The sequence below is a fragment of the Mesocricetus auratus genome, unplaced genomic scaffold (genome assembly GCF_017639785.1).
Source record: "Mesocricetus auratus isolate SY011 unplaced genomic scaffold, BCM_Maur_2.0 Super-Scaffold_100042, whole genome shotgun sequence".
Classification (NCBI taxonomy): Eukaryota; Metazoa; Chordata; class Mammalia; order Rodentia; family Cricetidae; genus Mesocricetus; species Mesocricetus auratus.
In genome coordinates, this window is record NW_024429219.1 from 8,047,039 (window position 1) to 8,066,952 (window position 19,914).

The window sequence follows — 19,914 nt, forward strand, 5'->3', positions numbered from 1 at the left end:
GCGACTTTGGGAGTTAGGTTGAGTCCAGGGAGAGAGAAAGAGCGGAGAGATACTTGGGGATGGGGTTGGGTTTCCATTGCTGTGATAAAATACTCTGACCAAAAGCAACTTAGAGACCAAAAGGGTTTATTTCCCCATCACAGTACATCATGGGAGGAAGTCAGGGCAGGAACTGGAGCAGAGGCCGTGGAAAGTCACTGCTTGCTGGCTGGCTTGCTCAGTCAGTTCTCTAAGACACCCTAGGACCGCCTGCCCAAGAATAGCACCCACCCCAGTGGGTTGGGTCCTCCGCTGTCAGTGAACAGTCCAAGAAAATGTTCACACAGGCTTGTCTACAAGCAATCTGATGGAGGTGTTTGCTCAGTCTCCCAGGTCCTTCGTCCCAGATAACATTAGTGTGTGTCAAGTTGCCCCCCCAAAACAAACAAACAAAAACCCCTAACCAGGACAAAGAGGAACGTGAGGGTTAGGGTATCTTGGAGGTGGGGCTTGGGGAAGGATGGGAGAGGAGAGCTTGGGTGGAGGGAGGGCACAGGCAGGCAGGGCTTTAGCAGATGGAGTTACAGGATTGCAGGCTGAGCCTTGGAATTAGGTGGGATTCAAACTGGAATCAAACCTCAACGTGGTGGGGACTGCCTGCTCAGGCTAAGAAGGCTCATGCTTGGGAAGCAGTAGCTTCTCCAAGCTATGCGTTTGTCCCAAATGTTGTAGGGGGTGGTGCTGGTGGGAGCTGTGGGCTGAGATCTTTGGGTTTCCCTGTCCTCTGCAGGCTCCCTAGAGCTAGCCATGACTCACCCCGAGTTCTACTGGTACGTGGATGAAGGCCTCTCCGTGGATAATCTGAAGAGCTCCCTCCTGCGCAGCGAGATCCTGTTTGGGGCGCCGCTCCCCAACTACTACTCAGTAGATGATCGCTGGGAGGAGCAGAGGGCCAAGTTTCAGAGTTTCGTGGTCACCTACGTGGCCATGCTAGCCAAGCAGTCTACTAGGTAGGAAGTCCAGCCACCCCACGTGTATCTGTGTGTAGATAGGTAGGAAGTCCAGCCACCCCACGTGTACCTGTGTGTAGATAACAGGGCGCCTCTTATGCCCCCAAATCGCCTTCCTCACAACCTTAACCCCAGGAAGGCTTTACCCCCAATTATGGACAGAGTCGGGCACATCACCTGGTCCCTCCGAATGACCTCTTTCCTTGATTGGTGCTAATGGTTAGTAGACAGGGCAGCTTTGAGGGAGGGAGGCAATTACAAAACTCTTGTCCTGGAGGGCTGGGGTATGATTAGCCAGAAAAGCAATTCCTTTCTGCTTCTAATACCCAAGGAGTTAGTAGGCAAAATCACTTCATTTCTCTGGATCTGAGTATCCTTATTTGTAAGATGAGGCCGTGGTTCCTATTACTCTGGTCATTAAGAAGAGAGAGCAGGGCTCGAGAGGTGGTTTGTTAGTTAAGAGCACCCGCTGCTCTTGCAGAGGACCTGGGCTTGGTCCTCAGCACCTCTGGGACAGGTCACAGGAGCCTGTAACTCCAGTCCCAGGGGATCCCACAACCTCTTCTGGCTTCTGCAGGCACATGGCATGCGCATGGTGCACACACATACACACATGTAAAACACTCGTATGTATAAGATCAAATATGTTTTCTAAAAGAAGAAGAAATGAGCTGGGCTCAGTTAGTAAGGGGACTTGCCATGCAGACGTGACGATCTGTGCTCAGATCCCCAGCACCCACATAAAATCCTGGTATAATCCCAGTAATAGGACTGTTAGAACCGCAGGCTTGCAAGCCCTCTTTCAGAGCTGTGGTACTTCCAGGGGGTTGTGTGCCCTGCAAAGCTTAAGCAAGTCAGGGCTGGGTGGATGGCTCAGTTGTAAAGTGTTTGCCGTGTACGTGCAAGGACCTGAGTTCAATCCCCAGCCCGTGTTAGAAAGGCCAGGCATGGTGGCATGCGTTTGTAATCCCAGTGCTGGAGAATCCCTAGGCTCACTGCTGGCCAGCCTAGCCAAATTGGTAAACTCTAGATTGGAATCTGCCTCAAAAACGAAGGCAGGGCGGGCTCGGCGGTGAAGAGTGCCTGCTGCTCTTCCAGGGGGCTTCTGTTCCCAGCTCCCACATCAGGCCGCTCACACCTGCAGTGACTCCAGCTGCAGGAGACCCACTGCGCCTCTCTGGCCTCGGTGGTGACTTGGAGTCCTGTTCACAGACACAAACATACACATGTACGTAGATTTTTTTAAAAATTAAATCTTTTTTTTTTTTTTTTTGGTTTTACAAGACAGGGTTTCTCTGTATTGTTTTGGAGGCTGTCAGTCCAGCCCGGCCTCGAACTCACAGAGATCCGCCTGCCTCTGCCTCCCGAGTGCTGGGATTAAAGGTGTGCGCCACCACCGCCCAGCTAAATAAATCTTTTTTAAGGTGGAAAATAACAGGAAACACTCAAGGCTAATCTCTGACCTCTGTTCCCCCCACACACATGCACCAGAGTGACACATGGGTATGCACAAGCATACACACAACACACACATGCACATACACACACACCACACACACACACACACACACACACACACGCATCACACACACATACATACACACAACACATACATGCACATACACACACCACACACACACATGCACACACACACGCACACACACACACACACACATACACATACAGTTTGAGAAGCCAGCAAGATGGCTCACTGGAGCCTGATACCACACCTGATGTCCTCAGTTAGGTCCCTGGAACCAGTGTGGTGGGAGGAGAGCTGAGTCCCATAAGTTTTCTTCTGACCTTCATATGGATACCATGGTATGCACATACACTCTCCTCCCACACACATGTTTAAGAAAGATCTGGTTTGAGGATGGGCTTGTTTCTGGTTCACTTCTATGTAAGCCTAGCCTCAACAAGGTGCCTGGAACCACTTGGTAAAGATTAATCTAAGGAATGAATGAGTGGATGGATGGATGGATGGATGGATGATGGATGAGATAATGGGTTGAGGATGAAATGGATGGTACTTCAAGGAAAGGTAGCTGTGAGAAGCAACAGTTTCATTTGCTGAAATATTCAGCTGCTAAGTTCAAGGCCTTGTCCTGTCCCTTTCTTTCTAGCAGGAAGTGACAGCTGGGACCCAGAGGACTTGATGTTAATGCCTTCTTTCAGATTTGCAAAATACCTTTTATTGTTGTGTTATTGGTGACTCAAGAGGAAAGCACACCTGACGACACAGAATTACACGAATCATCACTTTTATGGCATCGCTGATAACACCAGCAGCTGAGAACAGTCGGTGGCATTTTCTGTTCCTCAGCCTTGTGTGGTTCTGTTGTGGGCGTTTTAATTGTATATGCATTTTAAGCCCCACAGCCCATTCTGTCTTGCAGAACCTGTTCATTGCTGTTTATCTCCATATTTACCTCTCCCGTTGCTCCTCATTGCTTTCTGCGGTTCCATGCGTCCCTCTGGGACCACTGTCCTTGTGTCTGAAGAATTCTTTGTAGTGTTTAGGTTTGCTGGTAGTGACTTCTGTTCTGTTTGCTTGGAAAACATCTTTATTTTTCTAATCCACCTCACTTGTGTGGTGTTCCAGATTGGCAGCTGTGTTTACTCACTGTTGTAAAGATGTCACTCCATTGTGTCATGGCTTCCATCACTTTCTGTAGAGAGGTCAGCTGCAAATCTTACTTGTTGCTCTTTTGGTTTGTTAATTTTTTTGTTACACTTGTTCGTTTATTTTGTATGTGTGGGCACATGCGTGCCACTGTGTGTGTGTGGAAGCCAGAGGACAGCTTTCCAGACTTGGCTCTCTCCTTCCACTTGTCACGTTGTCACATCTGGCGGCAAACTCATTTACCCTCCGAGCCTCCTGACTGTCCATCGTTGCTCTCTTAAAATGACGGTTTTTCCTCTCCTTTTAATTTGATTACTTTTTAAATGTCTATTTTTATTTCATGTGTGTTTTGCCTTGTGCGCATTTGTGCGGATTGTGTGTGAGAGCCACCACATGAGTCCCAGCAACTGAACCCAGGTCCTCTGCAGGGGCAGCCAGTGCTCTTACCCACTGAGTCATCTCTGCAGCCCCCTTCCCCATAAGACACTCTGTAAACACCGGATACATTTATGTACATACAATAAATGGCTGGTTTAACCTTCAACTTTTTTTTTCACTCAAGGAAAAACATCTATCTAATTTGTCAAAGTAAGAAAGTCAGAGATCTTTTCTTCCTGGCTATTATATATGAAGTTGAGGAAATAGAAAATTTGTCGAGGTGTAATTGGCACAGGACCAACAGTCTATACTTACATTTTAGTCCTGGCACATGGGCTGTGAAGATGGAGAATTTCCCAGTACGTTTCCCTATGTCCGCCTCATCCTGCATCCTGCTTCCAAGCTGCTCCCCAGCCCTAACCCTAGCAGTCACTTCCCGGATTTTTTGTTTGTTAACTTTATGTGTGTGAGCATCTGCCTGTCTGTATTTAAGTGCACCACATGCATGTAGTGCTCTACACAGCCAGAAGAGGGCGTTAGTCTCCCTGGAACTGAAATTACAGACATTGGCCAGCTCTCAGGCAAGCGCTGGGATTTGAACCCAGGTCCTCTGCCAGAGCAGCTCTTTAACAGAGCCATGTCTTCAGCCCCCATTTTCCGCATTCTACCATCATACATAGGCATTCCTTTTCCAGAATTTTGTATACATGGTATCTTACATTCTCTTTTGATGGAACTCACTCATTCCTTCTAGCTAATTTGTACCCATATTTTACCATGTTTCAACAGTTTATTGTTGAACACCGAATAGTATTCCACTGTATGGGGATCGTATTTTGTTCATCTGCTCACTCTTTGGTGAGTGTTTGTGTTGCTTCCAGGTTTAACCATCACAGATAAAGCTCCAGTGAATGTTAGTGTTAAGTCTTCGTGGGGACGGATACTTTTCACCTTGGAGAAAAGCCTCATAGTCAAATGACTGAGCAGTCATGGTGAACATATGTTTAACTTAAGAGACTTCCGGAGTTTTCCAACTTGCGTGTGTGAGAATTCCGGTTCTCCCGCATCCCTGCTAATGCTTGCTATCACGTTCTAATCTGCTTCTCTGTCACTGTGACCAACTCGGGAGGGAGGGGGTTACTTTGTCTTACTCTTCCAAGTGGCAGCCCACTGTGGAGGGAGGCCAAGAAACGTTCCCTTTGACTCCAGTGTGTTGGGTAGACAAAAATAAACCATCACATACAGATAGTGCAGTTTCTAAACTATTCTTAATTTGGAAAGAATGTAAGAGGAAGGGGGAAGGGATGGGGGAAGAAGGGAGGGAGGAAGGAAGGAAGGAAGGAAGGAAGGAAGGAAGGAAGGAAGGAAATGACTATTCTACTAAATGACTTTCTACTAGGCATGCAGTAGCAATCCTGTGGCTTTGGTTTGCATTTTTCTAATGAGTGATGATGTTGAGCATCTGTTGTCATCTCTCTAAAGAAGGAAGATTTGTTCGACTCCTGTTTTCAGTCTTTGGCTTCTCCTGGCCCCATTGGTTTGGGCCTGTGGTATGTCAGAGCTTTGTGTTGGAAACACGTGGCAAGGGAAGCCGGTCACCTCACTGTGCTGGAAACTGAGTGAGCCAGAGGCTCACGAACCATCTAGTCTCTTTGGTGAACTATTGATGCTGAACCTGTGCCCATTTAAAAATAACATTTGTATTCTTTGAGAATTTCATACATGTGTATGATGTACTGTGATCACATTCTCCTCGCATTCCCCTCCTAATTCCTCCCAGATCCACCACCACCAACACAGCACACCACCATCAATATCTCCACTACCAACAACGACAACCACAGCACCTCCCCCACACATCACGGCCGTCATACGTAATGAATGTCCTTTCCATTTTATAACCTACTGAGACCGGTTTGTGCTGCCCATATACTCATGGGTATGGGACCATCCTCTGAGCACAGTAGACCTCCCAGGGGCCACACCCTTAGAGAAAACTGACTCTCCTCCCCAGAAGCCATCAACATCCAAAGCTGCTTAGCCAGGGCTGGGGACTCATGAGCCCGTCTTACTTCCAAGCTGGATTGACGACTGGGTTGATGCTGTGCGGCCCCCTAAGTTCATAGTGCAGAGTCCTGCCATGTCCAAAAGATACTGTTTCCCTCTGGCCCTCCTCAGCCTCTTGTCTTGCACACTCTTTTCACATGTGCTGGAGAGAGAACTCGGTGGTTAAGAGCACTCGCTGCTATTGCAGAGGACCCGAATGACAGTCACAACCATCTGTGGCTCCAAGCCACTGTGTCTGGCGCCCTCTTCAGCTGTCATGGGCGCTGCACAGGCGTAGTGCCCATGCCTGCATACAGGCAAACACTCCCACACATAAAATAAAGATAAGTCTTTTTAAAAGTCTTCCTACCCCCCTCTTTCCCCACCTTCCCTGAGCCTTAGGGATGCGGTGTCCTATTTGTGGCTGGGCACTCTACAAACGTCTATTCTCTGTGTTTTGATCAAGTGTGAGTTTCCTATGTGTCCCCTTGTGCCCATTTTTTTAAATTGGGTTTTTCCATTTCATACTGTGACACTCATCTTTGGGTTCACTCCTGAGCGTGGAACAAGATGTAAGTTGAGGTTGATTATTTTTACATGGGCATCTGGCTATCTTGTGTCCTTTGTTGGAAGGGCCCTCTTTCTACTTTGAACTGCCTCTGTACCTCGGACAAAAGCTTGATGTCTATGTGTGTGTCTGCTTTTGAACCTTCTGTTCTGCTCCGTGGATCTGCACTTTAGAACTACACAGTCATGGCCATTATAGCTTCATACCAAGGTTTGTTTGTTTGTATTTTTTTTCCTTCAGTGCTAGGGGTTGAGCCCAGGGTGCTAGACAAGCAGCCTACTACGGAGACAGGAGGATGATGGTTCATCCTGTGCTGTAGAGTGTGTTCAAGGACAGCCTGAATAGTTTCACAAGACCCTGCCTCGGATCTAAAAATAAACAAATTAATTAAAACAGCTGAGGCTGTAGTTCAGAGGTAGAGAATGTGCTTAGCAATCATGAAGCCCTAAGTTCAATCCCAAGTATCAGGAGACAGAAAAGTCTACTGGACTCTTGAATGTGATTGACACCTTAAAATACTGCGTCTTTGGACCCAGGAACATGGCATGTCTAATGTCACTTTCCATTTTCTCTCTAAGTAGTCCCTATTTTCATGCTCCTATGATAATATAATTTTAAAAATTATTCTCCAACTGTTCATTTATTATTTATGTTCTATGACCTTGTTAAACTTAGGGGGTTTTGTTGTCGCTGCTTTGTTTTTTTAGGTTCTGTTGGATTTCCCACACAGATAAGCATGTGTTTGTTATACTGATGAAGACAGATCTACATCTTCTTTTCCAGTCTATATTTTGTTTCTCTCTTTCCTACCTGATTACACTGACTAACACCATCAGAACCTAGTGCTCAATAGATGGCATGGGGAATTTTTTTATTTCTTCTGGATGAATTATTTCTTATACTTTTATTTTAATCTTGATTTTTCAGCCATGACTCTTAGTGGCTACTTTAGGATTTGTAGTGTACCTCCTTAAATATCACAGTATATCTCTGAGGGAGGTGGTACCGTACCACACAGTCATGGCCTCCTGTGCTTCCAGTGGCCTCTTCATTCTGGTAGTCATGAACCCCACACGACCTTATTTTTAAGTGGCCGGTTTTCTTTTGTAGAGATAAACGAAAAGGTTGCGTTTCTCACTCACGACATCTCCATTTGCAGAGCGTTTTGCCCTTCGTGTAGATACTCCTTCCCGCACACTCTCATCATCTCCCTTCTGCCTGAGGGGCCCCCTCAGCCTCGTCAGAGGTGTGGGTGTACCAGAGGCAAGCTCAGGCTTGTGGGGCTGACAGAGTTTTGACTTTGCCTTTGCTTTTGAAATGTACTTTTGCTGGGTATAGAATTCTAGGTTGAGTCTCCCCCGAGTGTCTGGGAACGCTGCTTTACCATCTTCTGACTTCCATCGCTCCCAACGAGAAATCTGCCGTCTGTCTTCTCTTAGTTCTCTAGTATGTGACATTTCTTTCCCCCCTCTGCCAGTCCCTCCCTCGGTGGGAGTGTCCAAGCAGTTCAGTCAATGATGTGCGTTGCTATCCTTTTAGTTGCTTGGTCTTTGAAGCTCATGATTCAAGCTTGTTGGATCAACAGGCTCACAGTTTTCATCAAGTCTGAGGAACTTCCCAGCAACTGGAGAGTCTAGTGCCTGATCTGTGAGACTGTCCCGAGTACAGCAGCACTGCCGAGGCGTCGGCCCCGGGGAACCACAGCCACGGTGTCTGTCGGCCCTGGGGAAACCACAGTGCCTACTTCATTTCTTATCTCAGGGGATCATGGTCCTCTGCGGTCTGGAGTCCAGAGTCCCATCTCACGGGTTTCCTCATATTTTAGAAGTATCTTTACATTGATTTGTTTTTATTCTATGTGAGAGAATGTTTTACCTGTGGACATATGTGACACACCACGTGCGTGCTTGTCAGATCCCCTGTAACTGGGGTTACGAATGTTTGCGAGCCACCACGTGGGTGCTGGGAATCAAACCCAGGCCCTCTGTAAGAGCGCAGGTGCTCTTAACCACTCAGCCACCTCTCCGGCCCTTTTTTTCTCGTATTTTTGTGGATGCAGTGGTAAGGTCAGTCCAGATGTCAAGTCCTTGCTCCATCGCTGCTGGAAATGTCTCTCTTGCTGGATTTTAAAGCAGTTTGGATGCCAGAGAGATTGCTCAGTGGCTGAGAGCATGCAGGACTCGTCCAGAGGACTCCGGTTCGGGTCCCAGCATGCACCTCAGGTGGCTCACAATCACCTGTGATTCCGGGTCCAGGGGCTCCGATGCACAGGTGGCACACACACAAATAAAGCTAAATCAAACCTTAAAAGTATAGTTTGGGGGTGGCTGGGGGTGGCGGTGCACCTTTAATACCAGTGTTCACGAGACAGGGACAGATAGACTTCTATGAATTCAAGTCTAGCCTGGTATGCTTAGCACCTTCTAGCCAGCCAGGGTTACATAGTGAGACTCTGTCTCACAAAAATAAAAACCAATAAATAAAATACCGTTTGGGGTTGGGGGGTTTGCTCAGTGGTTAGGGCATGTGCTGCCTGAGAGTGAGGACCAGAGTTCAGATCTCCAGAACCCACATGAATGCCGGGTGACTGCAGCAGCTCGTCGGTGACTCAAGGCTTGTGAGTTGGAGCTGGGTCTCTGGAGCGAGCTGGCTAAACCCGACTCATGTTTCCAGAGAGCTCAGGGTCCATTTGAAAGTGAATATAGCAGAGAACCATCCAGGAGGACTTTCTGTATCAACACTGGTCTTCCACACCCGCACACGCGCAAGTGTATCTGCACACACAGGCCCACAAATACACCAACAGGCACACACACACACACACACACACACACACACACACACACATCGCATCTACATCCGCCCGAGAGAGAGTGGTTTGACCATCCTGGTTGGCTTTCTTGCGGAAAATACCTTGCAGTGAACACATACCGAGTAGCAGTGTAAAACGGGATTATCCGGAGCCGGTTTGATTGCCTTTAAATTCTGCCGTGGACCGCTGAGAACCGAAAGATGACATAGCGACTGATTGTCCCTGATTATTATTTGTGTAGAATGGCGGCTCTCAACCTCAGCTGTGCATTGAATCTCCTGGGAGATTTGGGGAGGGATTTTAAAAAAACCCACTTGATTCAGCTCCACCCAAGAAATTATGATTTAATTTGCTTGGCATCAGGCCTAGATATCAGGACTTTTGGAAGCTCAAGTAATTTCAATGAGCAGCCAAGGTAAGGAGCCGCTGGCGAAGGGCGCAGCCCTGGCTCTCACGTGTCCACAGTCACCCTCAGTCCCCTTCTTGTCTCTCCTTTCTCCATGCCTCCCTCCCCCAGCAAAGTCCAGGTCCTCTATGGGGGCACAGACCTCTTCGACTACGAGGTGCGCAGGACCTTCAATAACGACATGCTCCTCGCCTTCATCAGCAGCAGCTGCATCGCCGCCCTAGTCTACATCCTCACCTCCTGCTCGGGTACGACGTCCCGGAAGGCTCACGAGAGCCAGTGCCTTCTCTTCCCCGCAGCGCGTGCCAGCCTGTCCAAGGGTACCGGGAGAGCCTCGAATCCGGCTTGTCGGCGCTGGGTCGGACGGTGCTCAGGCACCATGACAGCTTCGTGTAGGGGTATCGGGGATGCTTTTAGACGGTTATGGGTTATTCATGAGTCTACTCTTTATATACCACAGCAGCTGCCCCTTTGGCCGCAGCTAACCTCGCCGCCACCACCAGCACCTCCTCACGTGCCCAGGCTGCCTGCCCCCAACTGCTGCTTGTATACAGTAGGCGTGTGCTCTTGCCCAAGTGAGCAGAGATAGGAAACTAACTGGACAAATCATGCGGTCATCCACGCAGCAAATACTAATTGGGCTCTAGTTACATGCCCCGTGCTCTGACTCATCGCGATCCGGTGGTGAACCAGACATAGGTCCTGCACAATGGAACCTCGGTAGCGGTCTTGCCGGTGAAACTGTCATGGTGGCCACACACCCCCTTTGGGCGTGGATTCAGGCGGACCAAAGCGAAAAGAGGGAGGCTTGAGGCGTGGCTTCTTTTTGCCGCTTGAGGCCACGCCCAAAGGGGGTGTGGCCACCATGACAGGGTCACCGGCAAGACCGCTACAAACCTCTAGTCACCTCAGGTGACCCACACATAGAACACAATCCATTCCTTGTTTATGAGGTCGTCTGGAAGAGGCCCCATAGGCAACCTGACCTCAGATGGTTCCATCTGCCACGCGGGCCTCCTCTGCCCAGCCCCTTCTCTGGGAATGAAGGGCTTCAAATACTGCAAATGGTCACTACACCTAGCTGGGAGCAGGCAGGGCGGAGCAGGCAGGGCGGTGCAGGCAGGGGGTGCAGGCAGGGCGGAGCAGGCAGGGCGGTGCAGGCAGGGGGTGCAGGCAGGGGGTGCAGGCAGGGCGGTGCAGGGCGCCCAGGTTGCGGCCCCGAGGTGGAGTTACTGACCTGTGTTCTGTGAGGGCCCTCCCATGACCCTTCGGCTCCTCCCCTGCCCAGTGTTCCTGTCCTTCTTCGGGATCGCCAGCATCGGTCTCAGCTGCCTGGTGGCTCTCTTCCTCTACCACGTGGTCTTTGGCATCCAGTACCTGGGTATCCTCAATGGAGTGGCCGCCTTTGTGATCGTGGGCATTGGTGAGTTCCCAGCCACGGCAGGGACTCCCACTTGAGACCTCCGCCCCTTCCCCGAGAAGGTGTTCTGGGTGATGATGAGGGTGGTGGGGCGACAACCAGGCTTTGGAAGAGGGATGCCTGGGGCCAGGAAGCATGAGGGATGGGGCTTGAACTCAGAGAGTGTGGCCAAGGTAGGTGGGACTTCAGACTTTGTGGGTGGGTCTTGGAGACAGTGAGTGGGGCCAAGGAGCATGGTGGGTGGGGCTTGGCCACAGTGGGTGGGGCTCGGAGACACTTGAGTGAGGCCAAGGAGTCTGTTGGGTGGTGCTTGACCTCGGGATGGAGCCAGTCAGACAGGACTCTTAAACCAGAACCGAGTGGCCAGAGTGTCCGGCACCTAGCCTCAGGCACACGGAAGCGGGACCTGAGCTGAGCCTCCCTCTGGCCGGGCCTCCCCCCTGCAGGTGTGGATGATGTCTTTGTGTTCATCAACACCTACCGTCAGGCCACCCACCTGGAAGACCCCCAAGTGAGGATGATCCACACCATCCAGACGGCAGGCAAGGCCACCTTCTTCACCTCGCTGACCACTGCCGCTGCCTACGCAGCCAACGTCTTCTCCCAGGTGGGAGGCCCGCCCCCAAGTCCCCGCCCCCAAGTCCCCGCCCCGGCTTGCCGTCCATCCGCCCACACATGGCTGGCTCCTGACCCCAGCACCTTCATCTCAAGGCCTTGTGGAGACTCCAGTGCATTGCTGCCACTAACCACTCATTCCAAAGCCAACAAGCAGGGCGGCTACAACAGTACAGTTAGTTGTTGGTGCCCGTGAATAAGGCACTCTGCCGCAGCCACGGGAGACCGGGCAGTTTCTGAAACTCCTTGCCATCTGATCTTTACAACCCAAGATGAGGGCGTTGGTGGCGCACGCCTTTAATCCCAGCACTTGGGAGGCAGAGGCAGGCCGATTTCTGTGAGTTCGAGGCCAGCCTGGTCTACAGAGCGAGTGCCAGGACAGCCTCCAAAGCAATACAGAGAAACCCTGTCTTGAAAAACAAACAAAAAACAAGATGAAAGTGTAGCCACCATTTGTTTCCCAGCACAGAAACTGTCCCAGAAAGCTAAAGTGACTCTTGTGGTCACAGCTGGTAAATGGTGACCCCGGTACAGAACCCCTGGCCTGAGCTCTCTCTCCCTGCCCCTTCATGCACCACTTCGACCTCTTGTACAGTCAGTCTGTCTGTCCGTCTCCCTCCCTCTCTCTTTCCTCTCCTCTCTCCCTTTCCTCTCCTCTCTCCCCGCCTCTCCCTTCTCTTCCCCTCTCCCCTCTCACATTCATGTTCCCAAGTGGGCTCCTGTGTACCTGCGAACACATCTTTGAGAGACCTCGTGGCTTGGCCCAGGAGCTCACGTAAACCTCTCTGGGCCTCAGGTCCTCAGTGGATTTGTCTGGGGCCGAGAAGAGCCTGTAGTCAGGTGGTTTCACAAACCTCGGGTCTGCCTGCTGATTGGTGAGGGTTTCCGCCAATCTCCTCAACCCTGGGCAGGCCTCTTGGGGTTTCTGGGGCTCCTGTCTCCTGTTTCCATTGTTGGGTAACAACCTTCCCTTCCTCCTCATCAACCTCTAGCCTGGTTTTGTGGGATGCTACCACACACTTACTCTGGGCGAGGTGCTGTCCCCAGCTGGTTGCAGGTAGAACAAGCTCTTCCTCTGCTGCTGTGTCCGGCAGAGTCCCCAGCCTCTGGCATCCTCCAGGCCCAGTGCTGTTGCCCTGCAGCCAAGCTGTTCCTGCTTCAGCCTGGAGAGAGCCAGCTCTCTGGTTGTCTCTGGCCATAGAGACAGCCAAGCCTGACCATCGTCCTGCCCTCCCGGCTGCAGATCCCCGCTGTGCATGACTTCGGCTTGTTCATGTCTCTCATTGTGACCTGCTGCTGGCTGGCCGTGCTGTTCACCATGCCTGCGGCCCTGGGCCTCTGGAGCCTCTACATGGCTCCCCTGGAGAGCTCCTGCCAGAGCAGGTGAGCGGCTTGCAGCCTTCACACCCTGAGTGGCCACAGCACCCTGGCCTGTCTTTCTGAAACCCCTGGGCTGCTTCTGTGTGCTGGGCCCTAGGCTAGGCAGTGACAGGGAAGGGACAGCTGTTGTCAATCATCAGTTTGTGGTCACCTGTGAACAGGAGGTGGGCATACTCATGCACGACTTTAACCACCCTTCCCCTGAAGGACCCAAGGGACCCGTGTCCTCTTACTGTACCTTTTATGCAAATGAGGAACCTAACCGAGGCTTAGGGCATCAAAGGGCAGCTTTCTCAGCTGCTGTGACCCTTTGTATCCCCAGAAGAAGGGTGACAGCTGAGGGTAGGCGACACCAGACGGAGCTCAGCACTAGCTACGGTAGTTAGTGGCGCCCTCCTGAGAGGCAGGTGCAGCCATGTGCTGTGTGGGCTTATGTGATCTCCTAGCCCCGCCCCATCCTCTCTGGGTGCTGTGACTCCTAGCCTCATGCCTGTCCCCTGCCCTCCACAGCTGCCACCAGAAGTGCGGCCGCAAGAGCTCCTTGCATTTCCCTGGGGACCTGTTCGCAGCTCCAGAGCGGGCTGGGGGTGGCCCTGCCCATGGCCCCCTACCCTACCTGGATGACGACATCCCCTTGCTGAACGTCGAGGATGAGCCAGGTGAGAGCGGGCCAGCCTGACTGGGACTGGCCTCCACAGGGACGTTCAAAGATAGGCTGGTCCCAAGGGGGCCAGTTGGCCTATGGGGACCCTCACCCAGCATGTGGGCCTCTCCAGTGCAGGTGTGGGCCAGAGCAGGTTGAGGCTCAGACTTTGACCGGCTACCACTCTGCCTGGCAGTGTCTCTAGAACTGGGAGACGTATCGCTGGTATCTGTGCCCTGTGAGGGTCTGCAACCCGCCCCCGACGGGAACAGCCGGGGCCAGCTCCTCGCCCAGCTGCAAGAGCTGTTGCACCACTGGGTTTTATGGGCAGCTGTCAAGAGCCGCTGGGTGATTGTAGGTGAGTGCGAACGACCCCCTTCCTGCCACCAAAATCAAACAAACACACAACAACAACAAAAACAAAAGCAGGTGGCAAGCACTGGGTGTGACGTAGCATTCAGAGGCCTGGGTGGGCCCTCCTCTCTGCCTCCTCCTCTTCCTGCATAGGCCTGGGTGGGCCCTCCTCTCTGCCTCCTCCTCTTCCTGCATAGGCTGTACCTGGGCCCCCTCAGCCAAGGCCACTGCTGTGTGCCGGGCAAGAAAGCACAGTGCTCATGTTTGGCCCTGGACTAGACCAGCCTGGCTGAGTCTGAACCCCGGTTCTGCCCTCTGTGACCTTGGCCATCCCAGCCAACCTAACACTTGGATTCCTTTTCTGAAAATGAGGGTGGTAATAGTGCCTAGGGGCTAGGGTGTAGCTCAGTGGTAGAACCCATGTTCCAGGCTTGGGTTCTGTCCCAAGGGTCTAGTAAAATAGCTCTAAGACCGTGATGCATTTATAAAGGTCTTAGCCTGGCACAGGCGGGTGTGCCAACTGTTCAGCATTGCCATCTTCAACGGCTCCTCAGAGCTGCCGCCGTCAAGCAGAAGTACCAGGACTCCGGGGACCGTCAGATGCTCTGAGACACCAGCTAGCTGTCTTAGCTAGGGAGATATCATGGCTGCGGCCACTCTTATAAAGGAAAGCATTTCACTGGGGTGGCTTACAGTTTCAGAGATTTAGTCCATCATCAACGTGGCAGGACATGGAGGCAAGCAGGCAGACATGGTGCTGGAGAAGGAGCTGAGAGATCTACATCTTGATCTGCAGGCAACAGGAAGTGAACTGTCTACACTGAATGTAGCTTGAGCATAGGATACCTCAAAGCCCGCCCCCCAAGTGACACACTTCCTCCAACAAAGCCACACCACATAATAGTGGCCACTCCCTACGAAATTATGGGGGCCGACGACATTCAAACTACCACACTAGCCCTTGTGGAGAAGCGTCAGCTTGTAGCTTACAGCCACTCCCCAGCGACTCCACAAACATGACATCTATCTCGGCCTCTGGTGGGGCCATCCCTCCCCCTCCCTCTCTACAAAGACATTGGTTCTGCCAGGGCGGGGTGCCGGCCGCTGATCTTTCACGGGCACCGCCTCGTACGGCGTCTTCCTCACAGGACTCTTCGCCTCCATCCTCATCCTGTCCCTGGTGTTCGCCAGCCGGCTGCGCCCTGCCAGCCGGGCCCCACTGCTCTTCCGGCCTGACACCAACATCCAGGTGCTGCTGGACCTCAAGTACAACCTGAGTGCCGAGGGCATATCCTGCATCACCTGCTCAGGTGAGGATCCCCGCTGGCTGAGCCCACTTCCCGTGGTGTCCGAGCCCTCTGGCCCTGAGAAATGAGCTATCGCAGAGACGCACTGAGCAGGAGGGACAGACATCCTGGGCTCAGGGTGCCCAGGTCACCGAGTCAGGGTCACGCCGTGACAATAGCAGATAGAACCTTTGCGGGGGAAGGTGCTTTGGGGGCATGCATATCCTGGAAGACGGCCCGGAGGAGGCGTCTAAGGAGCTACTTAAAGAGTCGTCAGGTTGATAGAGCTGGGGAGGGAAGGGATAGGTTAGGCCAAAGGAGAGGAAGGGCAGCCAGGCCAGGTGGACAGGGGCAAGGAAAGAAGGCTCCAGGCTGAGGGCAGGGGCGGTGATGGTGAATAGCAGAGCCAAGCCTGAGACAGGTGGCTGCAGGAGCCGAGACCGGTCCATGGGTTGCCAGGAAGAGCAGGATTCTGGGGGGGCGCTGGGTTGGTGGGCCGGGTTGAGGTAGGCAGGAGTCTGGCACTGTCTCTGGGAGAGGCACAGAGGAGCTAAGGAGTCGCTGTCTGAGGAGTGATCTGACGCCCGTAGGATGATGACACAGCAGGTGTTGAGACGACCAAGATGGGGAGGAGTACCTTCCAAGGTATCTGGCCCGGGCCCTTACCTAGGGCAGGGAGACTGGGGGTGGGGCAAAGGTGGACGGGCGTCCAAACACTCCGCCTGGGTAGGCAGAAGCAAAGTGAGAGAATGCTTAACCGAGCTAGCTGAGTGCCTACAGTGCGGGGGTGGAGCCCAGCTGGCCGCCACCGCTGTAATTGCCTCCACTTAATTAGGGCGTCGTCCCCATTAACCCAGCCTTCCCCCCTTGGTCATGGCATGAGCTGAATGCATGATAGCAGCCTGGAGCAGACAGGTACCCAGCTCAGCCCCCAGGTCCCCACTAGGGCTCAGAGCTGCTCTGAGTCTTCACAGCACACACTCCAGGGCCCCCTGCCTGTCCCCTGCCACCGCCACTTCCCAGCTGGGCAGACACCAGAGAAGCCACCTCAGCCCCTATACTGTAACCACTCTGAACCCCTTCTTAGGGGGACCTTTGCTGTGGCAGCAGAGGACAGTCTGTCTACAGCTTTCTCCTCTAACCTCGGGGTGGCTGTGTGGGCTGTTTTTTTTTTTTTTTTTTTTTTTTTTTGGTTTTTTTTTTTTGCTTTTCAAGACAGAGTTTCTCTGTATTGTTTTTGGAGGCTGTCCTGGAACTCGCTCTGTAGATCAGGCTGGTCTCGAACTCACAGAGATCTCCTGCCTCTGCCTCCCGAGTGCTGGGATTAAAGGCGTGCGCACCACCGCCCGGCACGGGCTGCTATTTTAATGTGTGCGGTTTCTCTCAGTTAAATGCTTTGTCTGTAGTGCTACTGCAAAGCAGGGCATTGCCCAACCGTACCCCCACCTGACAGTTGGGACAGTGAGGCACAGAGCGGGTACGTGGGGGACATCGCCAGCGTGTCTTCCTCCAGATAGGGACATAATAAACATCTGATGTTTTCCTTGGTTCTGCTGAGTCTCCTTCAAGCCACTGACAGCCACTCCCTCCAGCCTCTGGGCCCTTGCAGATTCTGGGCTGCCCTCCTTGTCCTCCAGGGGTGACTAGAGAGACTCCCATGTCCCTGACTCAGTGTGTGTGTGGGAGGGGCAGGTCTGTTCCAGGAGAAGCCCCACAGCCTGCAGAGCAACGTCAGGACGTCCCTGGAGAAGAAGAAGCGAGGTTCTGGGGCTCCATGGGCCAGCCGGCCTGAGGCCGCTGCACAGGGTGAGTGGGTTGGGGTCCATACATGCGCCCTGGTGATCCCATGTCTGACTCCACACAGAGAGCAGATCACATCCAAAGCTGATGTTTCTATGGGAACAAGAGCCTGAGTCCTTGGGTCATTTAAAGGACAGCCTATGGAAACTTCAGAGTCCTCACCCACCATCTCAGCCCTCAGGACTCAAGGAGAACTCAGTTTTCTCCTGCCAACCGCAGCCTCCATGAGCCTGCCCTGGTCACCAAAGCCATCCTGAGAGTCAGTATAGGGGTGTCCTGAGCCTTGACACATCTCTCCTGGGGTCTCCAGAGGGAGTGCTGGGACAAAAGTAACCCTAGTGGGCAATTGTGTTTGTCCCTGTCACCCCATGTTATTGTCACCAGCTGTCTCTACTATTGTCATTACAGACCTAGCCCCATGTTTCACACTGTGTCCTGTGGATGCTTTGTTCTTGGTATTTCCCTGGTGTGACTCTGTGTGTGACTGCTACCACCTGCCACCATCGCTGTCACCACCCCATCCCATGACCACCAACATCACCACTATCCCATTCCTTGACCGTCACCTACCACCGCCCCCACCCATTCCACAATCACCTCCCACCATCGCTGTCACCGTCTCTGTCACCACCCATCCCATGACCGTCACTTCCACCATTGCTGTCACCATCGCCGTCACCATCGCTGTCACCTTCCCGTCCCGTCCCGTGACCATCACCTCCACCATCTCTGTCACCATCGCTGTCATCACACATCCTATGACCATCACCCCCCACCATCACTGTCACCATTGCTGTCACCACCCCATCCCATGACCGTCACCTCCACCATCGCTGTCACCATCACTGTCACCACCCGTCCCATGACCGTCACCTCCACCATCTCTGTCACCATCACTGTCACCACCCATCCTATGACTGTCACCTCCACCATTGCTGTCACCATTGCTGTCACCACCCCGTCCCATGACTGTCACCTCCACCATCGCTGTCACCATCGCTGTCACCATCTCTGTCACCATCGCTGTCACCACCCATCCCATGACTGTCACCTCCACCATCATTCCCGTGGCCCCTTCCTAGTAGAAAGGGTCAGCGTCAGCACTTGAGGATGAGCCCAAGATCAGTGCTCAGCCCCTCACCCGACAGAGCTAAGGCGGCCTCTGTCACACGCTGAGGCTGCTGAGGTCACTGTCCACTCCTCTTCCGCCCCTTGCCTGTTCTCAGAGTCCATGAGCACCGTGTACATCTCCAAAGTGAAGAGCAAAGGCCGCCCAGCTGTCTACAGGCTTTCCCTCAATGCCAGCCTACCAGCCCCCTGGCAAGCCGTGTCCCCTGGGGATGGAGAGGTGCCATCCTTCCAGGTGAGCCTCGGCTGTCATCAAGTTAGGCACTGAGGAGGGGTCAGCAGTGCCATACTGGTGGATACTGGTGGATACTGGCCGTGTAGGCAGGGACCAGGGCTCTTGAGGATGGAGCTGCTCCAGGCACGTGAGGACCGGCCATAGCAGGCAGTCAGCTGTGTTACAGGGCCTACACCCAGGCAGGCCCGGGTTTGAGTCCTAACTCCGGCATGTGTAACTCGCATGTTGTTGGGCAGGTGATTCAGTCTCTCTGAGCCTCTGTCTCCTCATCTGTGAAATTGGAATATAAAAGGCATTGTTGGACATACAGGGCACGAGAGCTGTGTAGCACCTGATGTCTGGAGCACAGTAACTGTCCACACCGACAGACCATAGTTCCTCCTGTAACAAAGAAGACAGCCTCCCAGGAGCAGCCCAGATTCAGTGTCCCCTCAACAGGATCATTCACGTTCCTTTGACCTTTCCCACTTTCCAGATGTCTGGCACCAAGAGATCTACCTGGTCTTTCCCACCACAAAAGCCACCCCTCCCTCCACAGCCCTGCCCGACCCCTCTCCTCGGGATGCCTTCTCCCCTGCACCCCTGTCACCGGACGGTGCTGTCTGACTGAATTTGGCCCAGCTGGAATCTGACACCATCCCCACTGCCAGCTCCATGAGGGCGGGGCATTGCCCATCCTGCCCAGTCTGAGTCCTTAGAGCCAGACACAGAGCCTGTCCCAAGAAGGCCCCCACTAACCCAGTTTCATTCTCTCTTGCTGTGATAGAATACCCTGATGCAAAGCAGCTTAGGGGAGGAAGGGGCTGATTTCAGCTTACAGTTCTAGGTTACAGTCTCTCATTGTGGGGAAATCAAGGCAGGAACTTCAGTGTCACACCGAGTCTGCAGTCAAGAGCAGAGGGAAATGCATGTGTGCGTGCATGCTTGATTATCTGCTTGCTTGACTCGATTTCCCCATCCACACACAGTCAGGACCCCCTGTCTAGGGAATGGTGCCACCCACCGTGAGCTGTGTCTTCTGACCTCAGTTAGCTTACCCGAGACATCCCACAGGCCAACCCAGTGTAGACAGTCTTTCGTTTGGACTCTCTTCCCAAATGACTTTCAGTGGCGTCACAGTCAAGGCCACTCCTGTGAGTTCTTGGTGGAAAGAAATGAGGTTCAGAGAGAAGGGGCAAAGGGACAGAGGAGGAACTGCCCAACTTTCAAGTTCAAGCCTAGCCCTCTG

At 52.7% G+C, this 19,914-nt stretch overlaps 1 protein-coding gene across 3 annotated transcripts in view; it reads left to right on the plus strand.

The window, feature by feature from the left end:
* Disp3 (dispatched RND transporter family member 3) overlaps positions 1-19,914 on the plus strand; it is a 53,440-nt gene that overhangs the window by 20,445 nt on the left and 13,081 nt on the right. For all 3 annotated transcript variants that reach the window (XM_040734996.1, XM_040734997.1, XM_005079331.4), the window contains exons 3-12: positions 770-989; positions 9,937-10,073; positions 11,114-11,248; positions 11,692-11,852; positions 13,104-13,243; positions 13,751-13,899; positions 14,080-14,241; positions 15,386-15,547; positions 17,216-17,329; positions 18,550-18,686. In XM_040734996.1, coding sequence (XP_040590930.1) covers positions 770-989; positions 9,937-10,073; positions 11,114-11,248; positions 11,692-11,852; positions 13,104-13,243; positions 13,751-13,899; positions 14,080-14,241; positions 15,386-15,547; positions 17,216-17,329; positions 18,550-18,686 — 1,517 coding nt within the window. The remainder of the gene's footprint in view (positions 1-769; positions 990-9,936; positions 10,074-11,113; positions 11,249-11,691; positions 11,853-13,103; positions 13,244-13,750; positions 13,900-14,079; positions 14,242-15,385; positions 15,548-17,215; positions 17,330-18,549; positions 18,687-19,914) is intronic.